We start from the raw sequence: 27,369 nt of genomic DNA on the forward strand, positions 1-27,369 counted from the left end.
TATCATTCTCTGCTGTTGCAGATTGTTTTATGTACAAATCTTCATGTTATACATGTTGACTGAGTAAAGTTTTGTCTTAATCAGCATTTAACGCATTCCAAAAAAGAAAATATTTCATAGGAGTTTCCCCCCCCCCCAGTGCTCCCCAAATGCCCAATTTTATTATTTGTAAACATTGAAAAGGTCCTTGGGAGAGAGGAAATGGAGGAAAAACAGTTTCCCTCTGAATTATCCAGTTTTTTCCAGGCCTTCACATCTCTACATGAGGTTGGAATGTTTTTCCTATGAAAAAAAAAAGTTTTAATCAAGGTATTTTTTACATTAGATGGCAAGACTAAATGAGAATATGATAGAGATTTATACAAATCTTAAGGGAGTGGAGGGATATTTCTCCCCAGTCACGGAATGCTACAATTTACAGTGTAGTCCTATGTAGAGTTTTACCCTTCTAAGCTGATTTATTTTAATAATCTTTGAAGGGTGTAATTCTTCCAGTTAATTTGTTTGGTTGTAGTATGTTCATAACAGAAAAAGGAAATACTGTTTTACACAATTGGTAACACTGCTTCAGTGAGGAGCCCGTGGCACAGAGTGGTAAGCTGCAGTACTGCAGTCCAAGCTCTGCTCACGACCTGAGTTCGATCCCGATGGGAGTCAGTTTCAGGTAGCCGTCTCAAGGTTGACTCAGCCTTTCATCCTTCCAAGGTCAGTAAAATGAGGACCCAGCTTGCTGGGGGTAAAGGGAAGATGACTGGGGAAGGCACTTGCAAACCACCCCGTAAACAAAGTCTGCCTAGTTAACGTCGGGATGTGACGTCACCCCATCGGTCAGAAATGGTGGTGTAGCAGTTAGATCTTCAGAATAGGGTCTGGGAGACCCAGGGTTGAATACCCATCTTGCTGTAGAAGCTCACTGGGTGATTTTGGACCAGTCACATGCTTTCAGCTAAACCTACTTCACAGGGTTGTTGTGTGGATAACAAGGAGAGGAGAATAATGTAAGCTGCTTTGGCCCCCACTGTGGAGAAAGATGGGTTATAAATGAAGTAAATAAATAATAAACACAGCTGAAGATGGGAGGTAGATAAAAAGTAGGTTGGTGAATGGCTGAGGACAAAATGAGGCAGGGAAAGGGAGAGGATATGGGGGTTGCCAGGAGGAGGGAATGAGGAAATACTGTTGGGTGGGGAATAGAGGGGAAAGTGAGGTGCCCTCCTCACAAGCCCTCCCACAAGCCCTACCATGCAAGTGGGCCTGGTCTAGTGATGCCAGCTAACTGGGCCGCAGTTTTCCTAGACAGAGGCTGCCAGGGGGACAGGGAGGAAAAGCTCAAGACAGAGGAGCAGATAAAGATAGGTTGGCTGGTTGGTGGGAAGGAGATGGGGTTGCCAACTGTAGGTTAGGAAATTCCTAGAGATTTGGGGGCTAGAACCTGGGGAGGGTGGTGTTTGAGGAGGGGAGAGACCTCAAAGGGATTTAATACCATAGACTGCACCTTCCAAAGCAGCTATTTCCTCCATAGGAACTAGGGTTGCCAAACTACAGGTGGGGGCTGGAGATCACCTGGAATTACAACCGCTCTCTAGATGAAAGAGATCGGTTTTCCTGGAGAAAATGGCTGCTTTGGAGGATGGACTCTATGGCATTATACCCTGCTGAGGTGACTTCCCCAAACCTCGTCCTCCCAAAGCTCCACCCCCAAAGCTCCAGGAATTTCCTAACTTTTTGCTGGCAACCCTAAGGGGGAACTGATCTCTGTAGCTGGGAGACCTGTGATTCCAGGAGATCTCCAGGCCCCACCTGGAGGCTGACAACCCTTGAAGGAGAGAACGAAGCAGAAAAAAGTGGAAAGGCTATGGGGGCTTTCAGGAAAGGGAAAGAGAAAATAGTGGGGGAGGTAGAAATGAGGCGCCTCCTAAGTCATGCAAGTCTTTGCTTGTTCCCACTTGTGATGTTCTAATTCAGCAAGGCTGTATTTATGTTATTTTTATTCTTATTTAGATATATATATTCTGCTTTTCTCCCCAATTGGGACACAAAGCAGCTTATAACGTTCTTCTTTTATTTTATTCTTATAACGACAACCCTGTGGTATAGGTTAGTCTGAGGGGCTGCCCCAAAGTCACCCAGTGGGCTTCTGTGACACAGTGGGGATTTAACTTTAACCACGATTCCACGTTGGCTTAACTGCAGTGTGGTATAGAAGTCTTCATCCAATTACATTTTTTCCTGAATTAGGTAGAGGAGACCAGTACTAACTGGCATTTTAACCCCCCCCCCCAAATATGAAACTTTAATTTACTCGTAATATGATTTTAAGGTGTGATGATTTTGAAATAATTTGGGAGCATATGGACAAGAAGAAAAAACTATTAGAAATATTTGGTTACCCGGGATCAGAATTCAAAGTAATTTTGTTGTCTATGTTTAGTTCAAGTCATAAGAGTATTTTCATACGTCAAATGAAATATTCCTGCAATGATGTCATGTCCTAAATGTAGTTAGCCTCTACTATCAACTATAAATAGCACATATGCAATGCCATCCTAAACAGAATCACACCCTTCTAAGCCCGGGGATTTAGAAGGGTGTAACTGTTCAGGGTTGTGCTGATGATTACTTTATAAGTGTAACTTGTGCATGAATTTAATGTACAAACACTACAGTGAAAATAAACCTATTACAGGATAAAAAGTTATTTATAATAATGACCTACCAGTAATAATTATAAATAGCTGGTTTTCATTTGAGAAAATTATACATATGGTGATTATTCTGGTTAATACCAGGTGAACAATGAATCAGACTAGCAGTTTTGCATTCCATAATGTCACCAGATAGAGTTGTATTAGCCATAAAGCTAAATTGCCTATACAGTCTAGCGAGACTGAGTCTACTGTTTTAGTGTAGATATCTGAAAGGTCTCTGTGTGAAGATTAAGGCTCTGTTTCTATGGAAAATATGGTCCTGCAAAAGGGCTGCATAGTTCCCTTACCAAGTGAAACTGGAGCTGTGGTCAAATTACATAGATTAGTAGTAGGGTTGCCGGGTCCCTCTTTGCCACCAGCGGGAGGTTTGGGGGTGGGAGAGCCTGAGGAGGGCAGGGTTTGGGAAGGGGAAGGACTTCAGTGCCATAGAGTCCAATTGCTAAAGGAGCCATTTTCTCCGGGGAAACTGATCTCTATCAGCTGGACATCAGTTGTAATAGCAGGAGATCTCCAGCTAATACCTGGAAGTTGGCAACCCTTATTGGTAGTGATTTGAGGTACAGGTGTGGGAAAATTGCCCTCCCATCTTTAGCTGCCCGCTGGCTGTAGTGTATGAACAAAATGTTTGCCTTTCTGTCCTGTAGGTATGGTGACTGTTGTTGGAGGGCAGGGATGCAGCATACCTCTTCTTCTGTGCATGCCTTCCAGAGGATACTAGCAGAAACGTTGCCTTCATCCCCAAAAGGCATACTATGTAGCACAAGGGAGGGGTGTCGTCTCTGCCTTTTCCCCTCCCCTCTGGTCTCCAGCACCTCCCTTCAGCATGTGCTGTGTGAAACATTTCCCCCGTACAGCCAGATTGGTGCCCAAGAACAGAGAACAGAACAGCAAGTAAATGGAACTGCACTACTTACATAATCAAGGAAGCTGTTAAGCTACAGTGTAATCATTAGCAGCAAGTGGGAATGCTGTTCATAAAAATGCATATTTGAACAATTGTCTGCAATGATATCAACTGCTCTCTGTTCTGGTTGGATCCCCCACCCCCACCCGTGAAGTCACAGTTGCCCCAGAAGGTCGGACCAAAACCAACGGGTTGAAATTAAATCAAAAAGTTTCCATCTAGACATTAGGAAGAATTTTCTAACAGAGAGGTTCCTCAGTGGAACAGGCTTCCCTGGGAGGTGGTGAGCTCTCCTTCCCTGGAGGTTTTTAAGCACATTCTAGATGGCCATTTGTCAGCAATGCTGATTCTATGACCTTAGGCAGATCATGAGAAGGAGGGCATCTTGGCCATCTTCTGGGCATGGAGTATGGGTTATTGAGGGTGGGGTGGGGGAGGTAGTTGTGAATTTCCTTTATTGTGCAGGGGGTTGGACTAGATGACCTTGGTGGTCCAGCTCTCTGATTCTATGATTCTATTGTATGATTTACGGCAAATTCATAGTGTTTTCAAGGCAAGAGACATTCAGAGGTGGTTTGCCATTATCTGCTTCTGCGTAGCACCCCTTGTATTCCTTGGTGGCCTCCCATTAAAATACTGACCAGGGCCAATCCTGATTACCTTCCAACATCTGACAAGATCAGGCTAGCCTGGGGTATCCAAGTCAGGGTGATATAAAAATTTTTTCCGATACTTCCCCCCTTCCCTTTTATATTGTTTATTTTAAGTATGTATGCAATTTCCCCCTCAAATCCATAGCTTATAACAATGAGCAAGGTATGCAATTAAACAGGGCCAATAAAACGAACAATAATTAAGAACAGCAGCAACAGCAATCAGATAATAACCAACAAGAGGATAAAGTTACAACCAACAAGCTAAAACATTTGGGGGAGGAGAGGACCCAAGACACACAAACAACAAAATTAAAAAGAAAATCAAAGGCCTAGGAGTACAAAATGTTTTAGCTTAGGACCTAAAACTTAACATCCCCTGGAGGATGACAACAGTTGGAAATCCCCTAAACTGAACTTCAGTGCAGACTGAAACTGTGGGGCTCTGCTGTGTAGTTGGCCAATTCCAGAGGGTCTATCCATGATCGTTCTCCAGGGGCTCCCAACAGCTGCAGGGACACAAGGATATTATTTTCCTGCATTGATTTTCCTGTAGATGTAATTTTCTCTTGTAAACTACTTAAGCTACTTAATCAAATCTATCTTCCTTCACCATTTGTGTGTACATTGCCTCCGTATCCCCTAGAGGCAAAGAACCATTGCCCCTTGGCAGTAAACACTCTCAGTCTAACCTACCTCACAGAGTTGTTGTGAGGATAAATGGAGGAGAGGAGAACAATGTAAGCTGCTTTGAGTCCCCACTGGGGAGAATGGCGGGGTACAAATGAAGTAAATAAAATAATAAATTCAAGGCTCAGACAGTGTACATGGTTCTTTCTTATCTGAAGTACAACTGTCAGAGCCTGTGTGGCGTAGTGGTTAAGAGCGGCGGACTCTATAGGGTTGCCAGGTCCCTCTTCGCCACCGGCGGGAGGTTTTTGGGGCGGAGCCTGAGGAGGGCGGGGTTTAGGGAGGGGAGGGACTTTAATGCCATAGAGTCCAATTGCCAAAGCAGTCATTTTCTCCAGGTGAACTGATCTCTATCGGCTGGAGATCAGTTGTAATAGCAGGAGATCTCCAGCTAGTACCTGGAGGTTGCCATCCCTAGGACTCTAATATGGAGAACCAGCTTTGATTCCCCACTCCTTCCCATGAAGCCTGCTGGGTGACCTTGGGCTAATCACAGTTCTCTCAGAACTCTCTCAGCTCCCTCACAAAGTGCCTGTTGTGGGGAGAGGAAGGGAAGGTGATTGTAAGCCACTTTGAGACTCCTTAAAGGTAGAGAAAAGCAGGGTATAAAAAACAACTCTTCTTTCTTCAGATAGCCTTTTCAGAGTAGGAACAGAAGTGGGTTATGAATATCTGAGGTAATAGGGAGGTTGTGAGACAGTTTCCCTTTGAAAGAATGCTTTCAGTTTTCTTTAAACCAAATTGGTTTGTTTATATTTAAATATTTAAACTGAGGAAGTCCTACACTGCAAGCAACTAATTATTTCCTGTACCTTAGGTCATGCCCTGGTTTCTGTTCCCAGATGTTTCTCCCACTTTTCAAGAATTCCTGCTAGTAAGATGGTAAACCCTCAAATAGGAAAGAACTGCAAAGGACAAACAAAAGTCCACTCTGCCTTATAAAACTAAACAAATTTACTTTAGCACCCGGGAACCCAGTAATACTGATGGAGTGCTCATTGTTTTCTGGCATGTAAGGGTCTCTGTCCTCACAAGGTAAGTCAAGACAGCCTGAAGTGCCAGGAAAAATGAATTTCAAGCAGGAATATCTCCTTCTCTCCACTCATGATACTGGGCTGATTCAGTTTAAGGCAATTTCATGTGATTGCTTTGAATGATACCTTTTTTCTGAAATGAGCTCTTCAGGCACTTGGCAAAGGGCTGTGTCACTAGTGGTAACTGCAGTTATAAATCTCTCTACCTGAGGAGGGTTGTCAGGCAATCCTGTCGTATTTAAAAAAGAAACTTTTTACTCCAACATTTAATGCCTTTTTAAATGTTGTGTGTGGTGTTTGTTTTTCAACTTTCAAAAGCCTCTTTTAATTATGGGAACCAATGAGTATTTGTGGCGAGAGAAATCTTGTTTGTGCTGAAGTGCAATAAAGTGTTGTTTTTGTCATATTCCATGTTGCTATTGCTCCATCTCTAGTCATCAACTAATTCTTTGTTTACAAAAATAATTGGCTGGGTGGTGGTTAAAACTGATTTCTGTAGTTTATAATTTAAGGTATCCATGACTGTTCTCAAATGATTTTATTATCTTTTTTTATTTTAATGGTGGCTGACCATAGTGAAAAATAAATCTGAGGCAAAAAATACCCCCAAGAGATTACTTCACATGGTAAAATCATACTTAAGTGTACTCACCACCAAACCCTTTTGTCACAAAACATACAAGAAAACATACCTTCTGAAATGTTAGAATGTAGTAGTTTATTGATGAAGAGGGTGGGTGGGAAACCCCTCAAAAGCATGAAGGTATAAATTATTCTTTTAAAAATGTATTGAATACTTCTATTTAAATCTTTCAAAGTACACAAATAACACTGGCTATAAATTCTGAACAATGTGGAGGAACAAACAAGAAATGTGAGCTCTTCATTGAAGGACTAACTATGAAAGCATACAATTGAAGGAGATAACTTCCCCAGCTAGCCTCAGTAGCTAGATGCGGGTGACCATCCAACCGAGCAAGTAATGTAGGGAGACTTGGTATGGCTTCGTGGTGGTAGAAAGTCCTATCAAGTCACAGCTGACTTATGGCAACCCCATAGGGTTTTCAAGGCAAGAGACGTTGGGAGGTGGTTTGCCATTGCCTGCCTCTGTGTGGGCTGAAAGACTTCTGAGAAAACTGTGACTGGCCCAAGGTTACCCAGCAGGCTTCATGTGGAAGAGTGGGGAACTGAACCCTGTTGTCCAGATTAGAGTCTATTGCTTTCCACTACTACTCAATGCTGGCTTTCTACCCTAGGCTTTACCACTTAAGAATTCACATCAGATAAACACTATATTGCCTTGTAGCAATGCAGGAGAGAATGCAACTATGTGGTAGAAAACTGTACCAAACAGTAAGCAGGTTTTATTGGCCCTAACTTTCTCGGAACTGAGTGCATCAAGTTTTCATTGTAGATTGATCATGATTGCACAGCTCACTGCATTTCATCTGTATAATTGGAATGTAGCCAGGAAGTTGCCTAAAAGAAGATAAATAGGAAGATTCAGGCCATTTGTTGAAATAGCCCTTTCCTTGCCATTTTGTTTTCAGCTGTCTGAGATTAAGACCATCCTGATAAGAAGTTTACATTCCTTGGGTGATAGTGTCTGTTGTTCTTTCTTAGATATACCCTTATTAATTTTTTTCCAGTACTATTTATTTAACCCAACAGTATGGTATAACTGCGTCCTGTGGCACAGAGTGGTAAGCTGCAGTACTGCAGTCCAAGCTCTATTCACGACCTGAGTTCGATCCCGATGGAAGTTGGTTTCAGGTAGCCGGCTCAAGGTTGACTCAGCCTTCCATCCTTCCAAGGTCGGTGAAATGAGTACCCAGCTTGCTGGGGGTAAAGGGAAGATGTTTGGGGAAGGCAGTGGCAAACCACTCCGTAAACAAAGTCTGCCTAGCAAACGTTGGGATGTGACTCGTTCCATGGGTCAGGAGTGACCCGGTGCTTGCACAGGGGACCTTTATCTTTTTATGGTATAACTAACGCTGCTGTTTCTATGATGAGCAGTACTATACTGTAAAGCTGTGAAGTAAAAATACAAACAACTCCCAGTGCCATCCTGAATTGATCCTGACCCTTGTAAGGCTATTAAAGTCAGTGGGTTTAGAAGGGCATAACTCTGTTTAGGATTGCAGTGTTTGTTACTGAAATTGAAATCTCTGTTTAAAGTAAATCAGCAGAACAGAGATAAAACAATTGTTAAGAAACAATACAGACATATACAAAAATACTATAATTGGGAAGAATACCACTGTAATAAATCTTCCCTGATTTCACGTGAGTTACGTATTTGTGTATGAGTAAAGCGTGTTCTTCTTTGTTGTGTCAGCACCTTAAGTTAAGAACCCAGCCTCCCATGCTACCAATGACTTGGGGAACATTGATAAAGGCTGTCTTTGAGCAAGTACAAAGGGCAGAGTTTCCCAGTTGCTTCAGTCCCTCTCCCATGAGTGCGTGCATGGGATGGATGTTACTGATCTTTCCTGCCATTGTTGGGAAGCCTCTCCCAATCCAGTTTTAGGGAACTTGCCCCATGTGGGAAGGTGAACCCCTATCCCCCAATCATCCTAGGGCTCAGGTCTCACACATCTCAATACCCAGATTTAATTTTACAACAGCTATCCATCTTGCCCTCCCTGGCAGGTAGGCAAATGGTTCTCTCTTTGAGGAAATCTGCTCTTTAACCTCTTTGTGCATGTTATGGTCCTCTTCTCTGAGAAAACAAACAGCTATCAGGATCCCAGGAACTCCCCGGTGCACTTCAAAGCACCTTGCATCTCCAAATCACAACAACCGCCTCTCTCTTTTCGGAATGAAAAAGACATTTGCATTATCACTTTAAATGTTCTGCACATACGGTTACATCATCATCCACTAAAAACAGAGCCTAGTTCTTAGCCGATATGTGTTGGCAAGGTTCTCTTCACACCAGCTGTCTCATATGCTTCAATGTGGTGCATATTTATAGCCATATTCAATTAATATTTAATAAGCCTAAAAACCAAAATGATAATTTTTCTGTATCAATTCCTGATGCGCCCTCCAAGATTGTTGACCAGTTATTGCACAAGCACACTGGCAGTGTAATCCTAAACAGAGCCACACCCTTCTTAGTCTATTGAAGTCAGTGGATTTAGAAGGGTGTAACTGTCTTTAAGATTGTGATTCTACACCAGTGTCAGTAATTCCACATGCTTCCACACTGAATGCCACTCTTATATAAGGGAAATGTCACTGCCAGTTAGAGAGACTTGGCAACACACTCCTTAAGTGTGTGTGTGTTGGTCTACTAACTGACGGCAAAGGCCACAATCCAGAATAGAGCCTAAATCCACTCTTAAGGCACATTAATGTGGGTTTTGCAAACACTACACTGTACATTGAATTATGGCCAAAATGTTTTTAACCAATGCTGGGAGAGGTTCTAGAACACTTGCCAGTGGTCTGCAAGGAGCTGGATGTGTGCTGCTTTTTATACTGTTGCACTTTTAAAAAGACATGGTAGAAGAGATCGGGAAAAAGTGAGGCTCCAGGTAGTTGACGTAGTAGATGGACTCTGTACCACATCCTTCTTTTCGTTTGATCCCCATGTACATTCTGCACACAGATTTTCTCAAGTATACCCCAATGGCTCATGTATATCTGGAGGGTCATCTTTTGCATTCTTGGGAAGCAATGTAGAGGTAAGGATTTAATGTTTATGCAAGACGTGCATCCAGACATAGCAGGGGCATTTCCTAAATACTGCAAAGGAATGTAACATTAAAGTGTGGAATCTCTCTCTTACTACCTTTGAAACCAATCATCTTTAATCTTGTGGAAAAAACTGGGATATATAGAGAGAGAGTCAGTCAGTCTAATATATGCTTGATTTTCTGTGGCTGAAATGAGAGTCTGCTCATTATTTTAAAGAATACGTTAAATTAAAAAAACCTGATTTGCACTTGAAACCTTCAGGCTGAAATTCTTTCTTAACCAGATCTGCTGCCAAGGAAGAGTTTCAGTTATCTTGCTGTTCGAAATCTTGGGTTAGGATATCTACTCTAGATCTAATGTTCTCATAACGCTTTTACCTACAAACAGTAGGCTTGCTGGGAGAATGTTCATTTGTGAATCTGTACAAACAATAGAATACCTTCGCTAAAGAAGTACGCATCTTAAATGGCAACCTGGATGTGGATTGTAATGCAACCACCGGAGGATCTTTACAGACCTTGTGGCCAAAGTCCCAGGCAGCATGCATGATGCACAGATCTTTGCTGTGTCTGGTCTTAACCACCTGCTACCGGCAGGGGGAAGTAACGTGGGATCAGGAGGTCGGACCTCCAGAGCCAGCAACAGCAGCCCAGAATGTCCAGTGCATTGCAGAGTGGGTCTAGGAATACTTATAGTGGTAGGCCCAGTGACATGGGGTGACCCCTGATGGTCCTAGTGTCTGTGGTCCATGCAGCTAGCCTTCCTTTCCACAGGGCTCATCATTGTACAAAGGGTACTAGGTTCATTTTGTGTTGTGGAATTCAATACTTGTTAACCAGGATCACTTAGTTACGAAAATTCCATTTGTTTGTTACCTCTGTCATAGCACTTCTCTCTTTAATGCTGCCTTCAGTTTGGTCAGTGTGATAATGTGTGTTGTTGGTATGCAAGAGTTGTTTATGCTGAACTATACTAGCGAGTCTCATGTACTTGGAGTGCTTGAAGTAGTTTTGCTAATCTGTCAGTATAGTATGTGCTTGTGGATAAATATAGATTGGCAGTCTCACTGAAAGTTGTAGGTCATCGCTGTACACTGAAGCTAAAAATTACCCCTTTGGTTATGGAAAGCGTGTTCTGATCAGGAACTAGCTCAATTTACTACAGGTCTTCAGCTCTTCAAACAAATAACAAAAACACCGCTAAGCCCTGCTTTGAATCTAGGAGAGAAACAATCCTCCATGGCGAAAAAGCAAGTCAGGGTCATGAAGAAACCCATTTTTTCCTTGATTTTAAAAACAAACATATTCTAAGGATTGGAGCTTTTCAGATATTTTCAGTCTCATGGAGATTTCATTAGCCTGTTGGAGAAGATCCAGTGTGATCAGCTTTATAAAGGGACTTGGTAGGTACCAACGAAACTCAGAGAATCTGAATTTTAAACTGTTATATTAATCTTTAATGCAAAAAAAATATTTAATGCAATTCTGAACTTTAAGAGCAACATTTTTATTAGAAAAAGAAGCCTGGCTGTGTTTTGCTGAGGGCTTATTTTCTGAAGAATAAACATTTGATACAGTCATGGGATTCTTTTCTTTTGACTTGTTTGACTTTTGAGTTCAAGTAATACATATTATATCATGTATCTCAAATGCTGAAGAAGCAACAGTTTCTACTTGTGTAGTACTCAACCTCCTGTGTTTTGTTTCTGCATTTTCAAAACAGTACTGTGTACAAAGAATTAAATGCTTATTAATTATTTTATTTATTTATTTATTACTTTATACTTCTGTTAGGGGGCGGGCAGGATAGAATTGTTTCATATACTGGTAAAGAGTTAAATTTAGTAAAATGTTACGAGCTAGGAAATGTACTTTATAAATATGCCTTTTAATAGGAATAGCTGACACAAAGGTGCATGAAGATTGATGCTATTATAATTCCTTCATATTTTAGAATTTATCGCATGTTTAAAGAAGTGCTATAATACTGTAACCTAGAGTGTCTGGAGGAGAAAGTGAAAAGCATTTAATTTGTTGAGCGTCAGAGTATACTTTGGAGCTTTCTTTAAAGAATAATTCTGATGACAAGTTAGGAGTGTGGGCCTTGAGGAGAAAAGTATTTTAAAATGGAGAATAAAGAATATTTCAGTAATGCCAGATCCCTTTCAATGTTTTTGTCTCCTTTTTTTGAATATTGGTGGGATTTTCAACAACAGCTGTAGTAGATGTGATTTTTTCCCCTTGATCTTGTATACCTAGGCAAATTTGAGATTGCAGGCCTATAAAGATATAGCAGTGGTTGTTGACAATGTAGTAGTAATTCTGACTTACCTGTTGCATCCACATGATATCCCAGGTTTGCTCATGTGGCACAGATATAGATATCTGTTTGGTTTGTATTTCATTGGTTAACTGGTGAACATCTTGGCTTTATGTTTCCGTATACTTCTCAGTTGCTTACGGGGTCTAATTTGAGACTGTGTGCCATTATTTCCTGGAAACAAAGTCTGTGGTAATCACAATCCAAGTAGTCTGTTTATCCTTTTGGTATGTCTCTGCATAGTAATAAAAATTCCTAGTGATAGGAGGACCTCTGAGTGGCTGTGTACTATGTGAGGTTAGGGTATATTTATGGTTTGTTTTTTAATTGGCCAACTTTTCAGAGACTAAACATTTTAAGATATTTTTATCTGATCTGTACAGTTGACTGTATGTGTGTGTGAGTGTGTGTAGTTCTGGGTTGGGGAGCAATTATTGTTGCCTGCAGGATCTAGGGTTTGTGATACTTGTTGATATTAAATTGATTGTGCGAGTTCCAACAGGCAGGAAATACAATATACCTTAGGACCAAGTTGGCATGGGTACATGCAAGCTTTCTGAACTGTGCTGTACAGTAGGGAATAATAATGTCAAGTCAGCAAAAATGTAATGGGCTTTCCACCTGTTACAGAACAATGTGTTTCTCTTTTGTTTGCCACGTAAATAATAAAACAATTTCTGAAGAACTGATTCTTTAGACAGAATCTTTTCTCCTGTGTAGTTTTGCCCTGTGTTTCAATGAAAGAAATTTGGTACTTAAATTCCATCAGGTCCTGTATAACTTTAATTGCTATCAAAATCTAGTAATAGCTGGAAACATATTTCGAATAAGGGCTGTGAAGGAAAAAAGGGACATTTTTATGAAGGTTCTTTGTTCTGTCCGACGTGCCACTGCATTTGCTGCTTAAATTGCATCCTGCAGAGAGGTAACTTCTGCCCTATTATGCAAGACTTTATCTAGGTGTTCACATTCACTGAAGAATTTTCTGGCGTCCTTTATTCTGTGGGTGGCCAGTTGCTCTCCTTATTCCACTTCTGCAGGCAAATTCCTTTTAACTTCTCCAAGTTTTTTTGCAGCCTTCTTGGAGCTAACATGATTCTCGTAAGAGTTCCCCTCCTCTCCTACTTGTCAACATCCTGTGTACACACCTGACCACTGTTAGGCTTGGTTTACCTTACTTCATGGGCTGGGCCATATATCCTTATTCGTTTTTCATATGAAGCAAGTTAGATCTAAGAGGTATGAATATACATATGTAGCTTGCCAAAGGAAGAACTGCTTCATAATTTTTGCATTGCTCCTCTTCCAGTACAATTGAAGAGCTATTATCTCAGTTACTTTACATCCAAATCTTATGCACATTTACTTGTAGCCAAGTCCCACTGAGTTCAGTGGGGCTTGCTGTTAAGTATGCATGCGACCCTGAGCCTAATGCCATTGGGAAAGGGCAGAATATAAATCAAATCAAATAAATAAAATACATGCCTATGTTTGCAAACTTAATCTTATACCTGCCCACTTCCTCTGTTCATCAGCAAAGTTTTAACCTGCTTTGCTCTCTCTCTCACTCCCACCCCATGCTGAAAATTCTAATGTGTTGGATAGCCCTAGGATTGTGATACTCAGTGTCTCAGTGCTCTTCTGAGATCTGTTCCCCAATGTGGCATCCACCTCATGTTCCAGGAAAATATGCAGGTTCATTGCCCATAAGGTGACAGGTTATTTCCACCTAGAAACAACTACCACCGGAGTCACTAGATAATGGGTAAGCTGTGAGCCTTCCTGAGCTGTAGGCCTTGTGCCAGGAAGGAACCAAAGGGGCCATCTTTTCCAGCACTCCCCCATAGCCTCTGCGCGATTGGCCAGCTGCTGGGAGGTCAGCTGGCTAGCCATAGAGAAGAGAGAGTAAAGCTGCCCTCATGGTAGCTGCCTGGAAAAACAGCAAGCTGGCCACACAGTAAAGGTGTGTTTGGTTTAACTCCACTTTCTTTGGCTAGTTTGCTCTCCTTTGAGCCCCTTGACAATCTCACTGTCTCACCTGGCCTGCTGTGCCTCACACTGAGGAGACAGTGAGAAGGCAAAAGACCCTTCCTGTCACTCCAGATACACAAGGGCTGAGTGAAACACAAGGGCTGAGTGAAATTCAGCAGTGGCAGGGAGAGACAACTCCATGTGTGCAGCGGTAGTCTGGAAATTAAATATAACTATATATTGTGTGGGTGTGTGCCACTGTCAGGCTTCAGTACCCCATTGCGTCTCAGCAATAAACTTTACTCCAGACGTAGCAGAGAGTTTAAAGATTTATTAAGAAAAGCTAACGGGTCAGTAGGTCTAACGAACTTAAGGTCAGAATGCAGGTATGGGGAATACAGGGCATCTTTATAGGGAACATACAATACATTTGGTTACATCATTGGTAGGATATGTAAGGGTAAGCTACATCAAAGGAAGAGTATTTGTCACCTCGAGAGCAGATAGCAGTTTTACCATTGGAAGGCTTACTTTGAATTGGAGGTCGCTGCCTCCGTCTTCACACCGATACCTCAACTTCCCACGGGAAAGGAAGTGGCTTTGATACTAAACATATGCTTATCCGGGATCCGAATGGATGCCCTGGCTGACACTCCGCCTCCCCAAAGACCCCTCCCCAGGACATCCCGGTTTGGCGGGGTAGAGCCGATGGAAATCTGCTACCAGGGTGGGGGCTTTTACATGCATAGCGGACACCCATTCATCGTGGCTAGAGTTCAGATGTTTCCAATGCACGAGATACTCCAGCTGGCCCCTCCGCACCCGAGAATCTAATACCTTGGAAATCTCGAAGTGTTGTTCCCCCTGCACCATGATCGGGGTCGCAGTCGCGGGTTCAGGGTGCCATTCAGGTGCCGGTACAAAAGGTTTTAACAGACTTACATGGAATACCAGGTGTACCCCCTGTAAAGTTTTTGGCGGTTCCAACTCCACTGTAACTTCATTGATAACCCGGGAGATTGTGAACGACCCCACAAACTTCTGACTCAGTTTCTTGCACGGACGTAAAGATCTGAGATTCTTGGTGGAGAGGTACACCTTCCCTCCGACCTTTAATTCCCATTGGGGTGCCCTGTGTTTGTCTGCCTGCGCCTTGTACTTTTCCTTCGCCTGTTCCAAATTTTTTACCAGCCAGGGCCAAGTGTTCCGCACTGTGTTGGCCGATGCTGATACTTCAGGGGGATCACTGCCCGGTGGGATGGGTACGGCCCCTAAGGGTCCGAAGTCCATTCCGTAGATCGCTTTGAATGGACTTATACCGGTAGCAGAGTGTACCGAGTTATTATAGGCATATTCTGCCAACGGCAGCAGGTCAACCCAATTGTCCTGGTGGTAATTCACAAAACAACGCATGTAACATTCTACCACCACGTTAACCCTTTCGGTTTGCCTATCCGTCTGCGGATGATAGGCGGAAGACAAACCCTGTTGCACACCCACAAGTCCTAAAAACGCTTTCCAAAATTTTGACACAAACACGGACCCCCTGTCACTCACGACCTTCCGCGGAAAGCCGTTCAATCTGAAAATCTGGTGTACAAATAAGCGAGCCAATTTGTGTGCAGAGGGCATCCCCTCGCAGGGGACGAGATGAACTTGCTTCGAGAAGAGATCTGTAACCACCCACAGAACCGTTTTGCCCTGGCTAGATGGGAGGTCAGTTACGAAATCCATCCCGATCACCCACCAGGGAGCCTCCGGAGACTCTAGGGGCTTGAGTAATCCAGGGGATTTCCCCATTAAGCGTTTGCTCGTTGCACACATGGGGCAAGATTTTAAGAGCACATCGATGTCCTGGTGCATCCCCTGCCACCAGAACTGCCTTCTCATCAGGTGCAAGGTTTTCACAAACCCAAAATGTCCCCCCGTTTTGGAACTGTGGCTCCATCCCAACACCTCCCTTTGCAATTCCGTGGGGACGTAGTGTTTATCCTCGTGGGCGCCTTCCCCTAATAGTACCTGGGATGGGAGTGACTTCTCCCTCCACTCTTGCTGAAGAGCCTCCCCCTACCTACGCTTGAATGCTTCTGGGAGCACCTCCGGGATTGCTAAGGATCCGAATGGATGCCCTGGCTGACAGCCCTCAAGTCTCAGCTGACCTGTGGAAACCCTGTAGGGTTTTCAAGGCAAGAGATGTTCAGAGGTGGTTTGCCATTGTCTGCTTCTGCATGGGCTGAGAGAGTTCTGAAAGAACTGTGACTGGCCCAAGGTCACCCAGCAGGCTTTAGGTGGAGGAGTGGGGAATCGAACCCAGTTCTCCAGATTAGAGTCTACTTCTCTTTACCACTACACCACTCTGGCTCTGTTTAATATTAGTAGTTATATCTTAAATTACTACATGTGAACATTTGGTGTAGTGGTGCACTGGGCATCCTGTAGTCATGTGGCTCTTTGGGGTAATGGGTAATTTTGAATGGGGCTCTCCACAAGGCAACATCAGTGCCCTAGGGTCGCATCATCAGTGAGATTATACTGTTTATTGGGATGTATTTTATCATTTGTGCTACATAATATTAAGCGCTTATTGCTTCTTCAATTTTCAGCGTCTCCAGTGAGTAACGGATACATCAAACCACCAGTCCCGTCAGTTTCCGGCGCTCAGAGAGAGAAAGGACCTCCAACCATGTTGCCCATTAGTGTCGACCCGGACAGTAAACCTGGGGAATACGTCCTGAAAAGTTTATTTGTTAACTTTACCACCCAGGCTGAACGCAAGATCCGCATCATTATGGCAGAACCTCTGGTGAGTTAAAGAGAAATTAAAGCTTTCACAGGGTGCAGTTACTTCATAAGATCTAACTTCACTTGACCCAAGAGAGCAGTGCTGAGATCCAGCATATGGTTTGAAGGTGTGTGTGATGTGGCTGTCTTGCTGAAGCTATAACTTAGTTTGTGTCTGTTTGTTGTCTGCATGCAAGACTGCCAGGGGAGCAAATATTTGTATGTTGCCTTGACCTCTTCAGAGAAAAAGATGAGATATAATCTAATATATGATAAACAGCGTTCACTGAGAGCTCATTTATATTACATTTCACCAATAATTTATATTATGTTTCACCAGTGTTACATTTCACCCTGTTAACCGGCACCATCCAGCTACCGAGTGATGGTAAACTGCAGTGCAGTTGTAAACTCTTTATCATTTTTAAAAGAGGATGATGATAGCAGTTAGCCATTGACAGCACTTTAGAGACCTGCTTTCACAAAATCAAATGTTGACATCAACATGGTCTTTCAGCAATGTATGGTGAAAGAGACAAGCTAGAAAATAAAACTGGGAAGGTGGAGGAGAGGAAAGAGAGGCTAGGAATGCCAGCCTTCAGGTGGGACTTGAAGATCCCCTAGAATTACAGCTTATCTCCAAACTACCAAGGTTAGTTCCCCTGGAGAAAACGGGTGTTTTGGAGTGTGGACTCGGTGGCATTGTGCCCCACTGAGGTCCCTGTCCTCCCCAAGCTCCATCCCCAAATCTCCAGGAGTTTCCCAGCCTGGAACTGGCAACCCTACCCACCCATCCCGCATGTCCCCTGCTGGTGGCTGGGGAGGACCTGGAAAACCTAAGAGAGGCAACAATATAAGAAAATATGAAATAAGTGTTTTTCCAAGACACTCAAGGAAGGTGTAGGCTATATATGTTGCTAATCCTTTGCAAAACAAGCTGTCCTTTCTTAGGGTTTCCTTGCTGGCATTTAATTTCAGCACAAACAATGTAAAAACAATTCTAGCCATCACAAAGCCACATATTAACATCTGTGTTTTACGTTGCTTTGGTAAAGTCGATATTACATACATTTATTTACATTATCACTTCAGAGGAAGTTTCAGTGGCATCATATTTATTTATTTATTTATGTTATATATTGTCTGCCTTTCTCACAGGGATTCAAGGCAGATGACACTTTGGCCTTTTATGCAGGGATGTTTCCCTGCGGTCACCCCCACCGTCTGCTTTGGGGCTTCCTTTTCATTATGCATGCCTTTTCTGCCTTTCAGAGGTCGCCTCGCTCTCCCTGTTCGTTTTGCCTGTGTTTTCCAGATGCTGTTTTAGCCAGAATCTGGAAATTGCGGGCAAAAGGCGCGGGGAGAGCAAGGCAACCTCTGAAGGGCGGAAAAGGCATGCATAATCAAAAGGAAGCCCCAAAAGAGTCGGCGAAGGTGACCGCAGGGAAACGTCCCTGCATAAAAGGCTATAGTGAGTCAGTACAATCAACAAAAAGAGACATTCAGTAACCAGTACATTAGGATTTTAGAAGTCTGGAAACGCCAGAAAGAACTGAAGCACTGCAGAAATATTCACATGACACTTTAAGTGGTACAGAAATTACATAATAAGATCCTACTTAACAATGAGCTATACGCAACAATATAGGAGACGGTAAAGGTCCCCTGTTCAAGCACCGGGTCATTCCTGATTTCATATTCCGACATTTCCTAGGCAGATTTTGTTTACGGGGTGGTTTTCCAGTGCCTTCCCCAATCATCTTCCCTTTACCCCCCGCAAGCTGGGTACTCACTTTACCCAGAAGGATGGAAGGCCGAGTCACCCTTGAGCTGCCTACCTGAAACTGACTTCTGTCGGGATCGAACTTAGGTCGTGAGCAGAAGCTTGGACTGCAGTACTGCAGCTTACCACTCTGCACCACAGGGCTCCTCTGCAATATAGACCACAGTCCTAATCATTTATCCAAGCAAGTTTCTGAAGCCTTTTGTACAGTGCAACCCTATTTGTGCAGAAAAGCCCTCTTGAATAATTCAATTTGCATAATTTGCTGAAGGCCAAGAGAGTGGGAGCTTTCCTGACTTCCTTGGGCAGGCCATTCCTCAAGGCAGGAGTGGATCAAAAACTTGCATAATATGATATACTTCTGTGAATGATATACTTCTGTGGCTATGGCTGTGCAGTTACTTCAGAAACTATCTTTTTCTGGGAATAAAATATTGTTCTGGGAAATGAAAGAATTAATTCATGGGTTTTGAACCCATGTTGTCCCAGTACAGTCACAAGTTTTTTGGGGATCTGGTATCAGTTAAAGATAAATAGTCATGGTCCTGAAAAAGGCAGAGACCATGAACTCTGGCTAGCTTTTTATGGGCCAGTCACAAAGGTTATTGGCCCTTAGGTTTTCTCTTCGACCACTCCCTATGCATGCAGCCAAGGCAATTGTGTGTAGCATCTAGTGCTTCTTGATGAGCTCATGAGAACACAGACTATAAATGGTTTCTGTCAGTATTTGTAGGCACAACAGTCTGTCTGTCTTCTGGGTCCATAGGAACTTCTTCCTTACATCCAGTTCTTTATTGGGAAATGAACCCCCCCTTTTTTTTTTGCTAGCTGACATACGATCACCAAGCAAAACATTGTTCAGCCCTTAAAATTTCATCAGCTCGATTTCCCAGCTGTCCCAGTGCTTCTGAATTAGTTGTATTCTTCTGTATTTTTCCACGTAGATTTGAGTGGGAGTATGAACTGGAGAGCACATTTCAAGTGAAGATTCATAAATTTTAGAATAAGGTCCATGTTAGTTAGCCCGTGTGGGTGTAGGAAGGATTTCATGCTCTGTGTTCCTTGTAATAAAATGGTGATAGCTATTTTCTTGCTATTTGATGCTACCAATAATATATTTTGATAATATTGTTAATTAGTGCATTGTGAAGAATGTTGACAATAACACATCTTTGGAGGTATAGCTTAGTTGTTCATTCATTTGTAAAGCCAGATATGCTTGTTTGTGTTTTTATTGTTTTGTGATCATGTACTTATAGTCTAGTAGTACAACATCTTGTTTAAACCAGGCTGCTACCCATGCAAAGAATTGGCACATGCTTAGTTAGTCTGGTCTGTGCCACACCAGCCCAGGCTACCAGTTTCTTGCATGCTAACTGAGCCCAGCTGAAATGAGACAATTTGTAAATGCAAAGTCACTTCAGAGTTACTCCATCTTAAGCTCACTGAAATCAGTGGACTTAGATTGGAGTAAGACTGGATCAACTCTGCATAGAATTGTACTGTAAGGTTTCTGTTTAAAACCAGTTTGAACAAGAGTCCTATATAGAGTATGCTCAGACAATGTAGGTGCCATAGACACGTGACCCATGATTGTAGAAAAAATATGCCATTCAGGGAGAGTGGAGTATCAGGCGCAAAACCCTTATTCCTTAGAAGTATATCCCTGTGGCCAGATGGTGATTCTCACATATTAAATGCTAAACTGCTTGTTTGTACAAAGTATGTATGTGAAAGACACGTATCATTTGCTTTTAAGGGGAAAAAGGAATGTTGGCTTGACCTGTGCTGATAACATTGTATGGTTTTATTGTGTTGTTATGGAATGAGATTTTTATGATATACAAGAGGTACCTTTCCCAAAATTATGGAACTTGGGGGCACCCAATGAAGTGGATGGGCAATAGATTCAGGATGGATGAAAATATTTTACTCAGTGAATGATTAAAATGTAGAATTCAGTGCTGCAGGATGTAGCCATGGCTACAAGCATAGATGGCTTTAAATGGGGATTAGACAAATTCAAGGAGGATATGTCCATCAGTGGCTACCAGCCATGGTGACTAAAGGAACCTCCACATTTAGGGGCAGAACACCTTGAACACTAGTGCTAGGTAGCAGCATTGAGGAAAGGTGTTGCCCTTTGTGCCCTGCTGTTGGCCCTCTAAAATAGCTGGTTGGCCACTATGTGAGAAAGGATGCTGGACAGGATGGACTACTGGTCAGCTCCAGCAGGTCTGTTCTTACGTTCTGAAGTCTCATGTTATTCAGTGGGCTTAATTTTAGGAAAGCTCGGTATATGATTGCACCCAATAGTCTCTACCCTACATGCTGTCAAATCAAATGTGGACCAGTATGTTCACATGGAAGAGCGGTTTCTAGTTTATGAATAATGCATTAACAGGTTGTTTTGTTGATGGTGACTGATGTCTCTCCACAAAAGTACTTGAGTCCTCCTGGTTCTTCCCATTGTCTAGTTCCTTAATAGCCATTGTGTTCGAACGTACAATTGTCGATGTGTTGTGGCAATTGACGGTGTCGTTTCGCTATTTCATCTCTCGATGTTGCCTCAGCAACGCTGTGTGTCCAGCCCACCAGAATTTAAAAGGGAAGAAGCACAATTGTAGATCAGTTTGAGAAGCGTAGGAATTTCTTTGCTCTGCTTGGTATATGACATTTTGCACGAGTTGTTATTCAACTGATTTCCAGCTGATATTGGTTACACTGTCTGGGGGTTGGGATGTTTCTGCTTCTGCTAATCTCTAGAGAATTCTGATGTTGGACCTGACCCATATGAGAGGGCCTGGCCTTTTTGACTCCTAGTGGGAAAGGGTGTCTGGTTGTTTCTATATCTTAATTTTTTTTAATCAGTGCTGCCAGATTCCTGAGGTCTGGGAGAGTCTGCCAAAGATGCTTTTGAATATTGCTTTAGCCCAAGGATTCCTGAAGCAGGGTGCTTGATTCATTAGGTCCCTCTGTTTATTCACAGCACACTTCTACCAGTGTGTAGTTCCTTGTGAACACATTAATTCCTGTGGTTCAGATATTCCTTGTATGGGTGACCAAGGAATAATTGGAGATAACACTGCCTAAGGGTGTTATTTTATGGGTCCTTGTCAATGCAACTTGAACTTTACGTGACATTATTTTAAGCCTCCCCCTGTTGTTTGAAATTTGAACTTTTCATCCATCCTATTTTATCAATTCAAATGACTATGCTTCTTTATTACCTATAGGCTACTCTACCTCAGGGGCTTAAAGGAGACAACACATTTAAAACTGAATTTATAAGCATACAGGGGTAAAATACATGACGCTATTGTATGGTCGCTTTAAAAAGGTAAAAATCCCCTGTGCAAGCACCAGGTCATTCCTGACCCATAGGGTGACGTCACATCTCGACGTTTACTAGGCAGACTTTTTTATGAGGTGGTTTGCCAGTGCCTTCCCCAAACATCTTCCCTTTACCCCCAGCAAGCTGGGTACTCATTTCACCGACCTTGGAAGGATGGAAGGCTGAGTCAACCTTGAGCCGGCTACCTGAAACCGACTTCCGTTGGGATCAAACTCAGGTCGTGAGCAGAACTTGGACTGCAGTACTCCAGCTTACCACTCTGCGCCACGGGGCTCTTCGCATGGTCGCTTTAGCCTCCTTTATTCCCTGTTTCAGCCAGAATCGAACGCATGTGTTTCGCCGAACGTGCGTTCGATCCTGGCTGAAACAGGGAATAAAGAAGGCTAAAGCGACCATGCATTTTCGCCCTAAAATAACCGAAACAAAAGGCATTACATTTTGTCTTGGGTCATTGTCTGAGATTCAAGATCATACTGCTCCATTGTATTCTGATTGATATTGCCCTCTTCCTGTAATCTGGTAGTGAGTGGGGCTTCGATCAGCTTTGCACATGTAAAAGGAGGGCATAGTTTAAACCATAGCAACCAGTGGAGAGGGATGCCTAGACACACTGCCAGACTGAAAGGGGAACTAAATAATTTAAGTGATGGAATTTTGGATAATGCAGTGTATGGAGTAAGCAAATTTTTAACTTTCACAAAGCCTTTTTTCTGGGAAGATATGGGAAACAAAAGGTAATGGCAAACCTGATTATGCACAGCTCTTTATTGTTACACACCCTTTTATCTGCTAGTGGGTTATTGCTATTGCCTCATATCTCCTTAAGGAACAGTTCTTGTCCATAGCTTGACTTAATTTTTCCCCCTTTCCACACAGTCTCTCCTTTCATCGATAGCATATAATCTCTACAGCTACTAATAAACATTTATTGGGCACCAGTGGCATTTTCGATGCTGCGCAGAATACAGAAGTAACAAGGTCCTTGCCCAGAAAATTTATAAACTTGTTCCGAATGCTCACAGTTTCTAAGAGTAAGTTTACACTGCTTCTCTGTTAAGCTCAGATCATTACTGATTTAAGTTCAGTCTGGCATTTTTCAGGGACCGTAATACTCCGGTTGCTGTGGTCTGGCGCAAATGTAATGTAACCATGGTTCTGAGACTGGGAATATCTCACAGGCTGTCATGCTCTTCATCTTCCCATCTCATGTGCCAATTAGACTCTTCCTTTCCCTTCTCAGAGCTAGCCATGGTGCAGCTTTTTCCTGCACTGGTATTAACACTAGCTGTGGTTAGATGAAAGAGATTCCTAACCTGTTTCTGACCATGGTTTGGATGTTATACGCTGGGCCTGTGCTGCTTACTTACTGATAATGACTTCTGGGTGGGTTCTACATTTTCTTTTTAATTGAAACATGTATAATTTTGCTTTTCTCCCAGGCATCTGGGACGCCAGGCAGGAAACACATGAAAAGCATATACATCCAAAAAGTTTAATGTATGAAATTGTGAAAACTGTTGAAACTGCTAGTAGAAACGTTATAAATACCATCAATAAGAGCTACCCCTAAAAAAAATCAACAAACTGTAGAGCTGTTAAGCTCTGTTTACAGATTTATTTGGAACTTTTCTGCCTTATTTGAATCTTCTTCACTAGTAGTACTTGATTATCTAGTGTAGCCAGCATAGTGTAGTGGTTAAGAGCGGTGGTTTGGAGCTAGGGTTGCCAACCTCCAGGTAGTAGCTAGATATTTCCTGCTATTACAACTGATTTCCAGCCGATATATATCAGTTCACCTGGAGAAAATGGCCGCTTCGGTAATTGGACTTTATGGCATTGAAGTCCCTCCCTTCCCCAAACCCCGCCCTCCTCAGGTTCCACCCCAAAAATCTCCCACCGGTGGCGAAGAGGGACCTGGCAACCCTATTTGGAGCGGCGGACACTAATCTGGTGAACTGGATTTGCGTCCCCACTCCTACACATGAAGCCAGCTGGGTGACCTTGGGCTAGTCACACACTCTCAGCCCCACCTACCTCACAGGGTGTCTGTTGTGGGGAGGGGAACGGAAGGTGTTTGTAAGCCAGTTTGAGTCTCCCTTAAATGGTAGAGAAAGTCAGCATATAAAAACCAACTTCTTCTTCTTCAAATTCCAAGTTAGGTAAAGTTACATTTATTTATTAGTATTATCTTTAACTGTACTATATTATTTGCTTTTATTGGTAGTTTATTGACATAACTGAAATTAATTCCCAGCTTTGACATTCTCCTCTGAGGCAAGGGCATTTTGATCTGTGGGTTGTTTTCCCTCTTCATCCGGGTAGGCAGGACCTATTTTTTTACATTTCCTGTCTCCCCTTGGCGGGAAAACAGCCTACAGGAAGCCAGTTTCCATCCTGCCTCTTCGGGTAGAGCAGGCATCTTCGCACAACTCTGTGCCTTAGGATTAGATTCAGGATATTTAGGAGACTATCTGTCAGTGTTCGTCGCTGTTTCATGAGTCTATCCCTTTGTGGAGTCCTATCCTTTGTGATCTCTTATTCTCCCAGCCCTCCCCAACTCCAAGCCCTCCCTAACCTCCCTCTTGAGTCTTCTTCCTGAGACACAAAATGAGGCTTTCTAAAATGGCCGACGCCATAACAGTTAGGGAGGATGATCTCCTCTCTGAGAAGGACTACCACAAGGGGCTGGTCCAATCCGCCCGCACAGAAGCCGGCATTTGTGGACCCTTAGGGAGCACCACCCAGTCCGCAGAGCCCCCAGCTCCCGAGGAGACCTCTCCAGTGCAGGCGAGAGTTAAAAAGGCACGAAAAACCGCGCCGGCACACCAGGGAGGCAAGAAAAAGAAAGGCTCCTCACAGATCATCCTCCACTGCCGCAGCAACAAAGCCTGCACGAAAGCCGGGCGATGATCGCCCGACTCTTCCCCAAACGCCCCGATCTTGTTCCCCAGCGCTCAGGCGGCTTCAACAACGGCAGCAGCATTCCTCTCGGCAGGATCTGGTAAGGCGGCTGTGGCGCCCTTTCTCCCGATGGGAGTTGGTAACCCCCCTCCCTCCTTCTCGGCGGCAGCAGGCGGCCATTTTTTAACTTGGGAACAGGCTGATGACTTAGTTAACATGGCCCTTCAAAGGCAGTGGCAGGCATTTCAAAAGTTTAAAATGCGCCTGTCTCTTGCTACTTGGTCGGCACCTCGCAGCCTGCCCTCCACTTCCTCAAATCAGTCCCTTATGGCTAGGGAGGAGGATTCCAGTCCTGGCACCTTGGGGGTCCCTGCGCCTGCCCAGTGGCCCACAAAAGCGGCTTTAAAGTCTAGGGTTGTAGAGTCAGGGGCAACAGATTCTGATCAGGCTAAGTCCCCAGCCCCCTCCCTAGAGTCTGGGGAAGAGGAGCGTGAAGAAGGGGAATTCGATTCAGAAGAAGAGCCCTCTCAATCGGTTGATCAGCACACCAGATTATTCTCTGGGGAGGACTATCAAGGCCTCCTGGCAAAGACCATTCTAGCCCTGGATTTAAATGAGGACACAGATTCCTCTGAGGAACCTAAGTCCAAGTGGAAACAAGGAGTCAAGAAATGTTTTCCTAGACAGCAAGTACACCAACCTGGTCTCCTTTCCAGAATTTTTTATAAGGGCCTTTCGGAGGAATGGGAAAACCCCTCCTCTAATCGACAAATTTCCCTTAATATCAGGAAACTTTACAGTCTCGCACCACACGCCATGAATATGCTGAAGGTGCCCCTTGTGGATGCCCCAGTGCTGGATTTACAGAACCCAGGCCTTGTTCCGGAAGACGGAGTCGGATCTCTCAGGGATCAATTGGACAGAAAGTCCAACTCCCTAGCGAGAAAGGCGCACGAGGCCTCGGCCTTAGCCATTTAATCCAGCGCCACTACTTCCATATTTGCCAGAGCCTCATACCTCTGGGTTAAGAAAATCATACAACTGGTCCCGGATGACAATTGCAGGGTAGTAGGAGGTCTGGAGAGGGTCCTGAATGCTATCACCCTGATGGCCGATACCTCCCTAGACACCATGTCATTTGTGGCTCGGTCTATGGCATCGGTTACATCCTTGATAAGGGCCCTTTGGTTGAGAGCTTGGCCAGCTGATTTCAAGGCTAAGACTAATTTGATGTCTTACCCTATAAAGGAGGGTAGGTTGTTTGGTGACAAGCTCAACAGTATCCTAGTCGTGACCAAAGATAAGAAGCAAGCGCTCCCTAGGCAAATTAAGAAAGATCAACGTTGTTCTTCTTACCCCTCCTTTCGTTCCTCAAAGGTTCCTTCCAGGTACAGATCCGATTACCGGAGAGGATCCTGATCTAACACCAGGTCCTTTCACAGAGGAGGAAGATTTCAAAGACCTCAGGGCCAACAATCCAGCCCGGCAAAGGGGCAAATTTCCCAAAAATAACTTGCAGTGACGCCAACCCCCTTCAGGTAGGCAGAAGGCTCCAGGAGTTCACCGCACAGTGGGCCCTGTCCAACCTGGACAAATGGGTCTCCACTATACTCGACCAGGGGTATCTTCTGGAATTCACCTCACAACCTCTCGATCGCTTCCTACGTTCCCCTGTCTCCTTCAGGAGAGACAAGCACACCAGGACCCTCACAGCTATCCAACACCTGTCTCACATCAGAGCCATCGAGCAGGTCCCCAGCCAAGAGAGGTGCCAGGGTGTTTACTCCATTTTCTTTACAGTCCCCAAAAAGAACGGGGACTGGAGGGCCATCCTCAATTTAAAATACGTCAACAAGAGGATGGCGTACAGGCATTTCCGGATGGAAACCTTAAAGTCCATAGTGGAGTCCCTCCAACCTGGCACCTTCATGACAGCTGTGGATCTTACCGAAGCATACCTCCATATACCCATTCACTCCCTACACAGAAAGTACCTGCGCTTCGCGTACGGCCATGGTCACTTCCAATTCAGGGCCCTCCCCTTTGGGTTGGCCTCCAACCCGAGGGTGTTCACAAAGATTCTGATTACTGTCATAGCTTCACTCAGACAGGAAGGGTCCAGGTGCATCCGTACCTGGACGATATCCTGATCTGCACTCTAACCAGAGAGCAATCCCAGACACACACAGCACGAGTTCTTCAGGTCCTCCAGAACCACGGGTACCTAATAAACATCAAAAAAAGCTCCTTAAAGCCTTCTCAAAACATGAAGTACACCTAGGGGTTCGGATCAATTAAAAAAACAATTATCTGACCCTTCCCAAAAAAAGAGTGGACAAAATAGTTGCCCTAGCATCAGCCACAGCCAAATTAAAGTCCACTAGACTCATGTCCCCGGCGAGACTTATTTGACTAATGGTAGCTTGCATAGCGGTGGTTCTATGGGCCTGGTTCCACTCAAGACCACTACAGTGGTTGTTGCGACCACATCAGAGGGACATAGCTCAGAAAAAGATCAAGGTCATTCCCATTTCCTTCGAGGTCAGACAGAGCCTTCGCTGGTGG

The 27,369-nt window shown here is 43.7% G+C and overlaps 1 protein-coding gene across 2 annotated transcripts in view; it reads left to right on the forward strand.

The window, feature by feature from the left end:
• The window catches only part of FRY (FRY microtubule binding protein), a 205,419-nt gene that overhangs the window by 39,187 nt on the left and 138,863 nt on the right, over positions 1–27,369 (forward strand). For both annotated transcript variants that reach the window (XM_056858510.1, XM_056858511.1), the window contains exon 2: positions 16,588–16,787. In XM_056858510.1, the coding sequence (XP_056714488.1) occupies positions 16,588–16,787 (200 nt within the window). The remainder of the gene's footprint in view (positions 1–16,587; positions 16,788–27,369) is intronic.

This window comes from Euleptes europaea, chromosome 12 (assembly GCF_029931775.1).
Source record: "Euleptes europaea isolate rEulEur1 chromosome 12, rEulEur1.hap1, whole genome shotgun sequence".
Classification (NCBI taxonomy): domain Eukaryota; kingdom Metazoa; phylum Chordata; class Lepidosauria; order Squamata; family Sphaerodactylidae; genus Euleptes; species Euleptes europaea.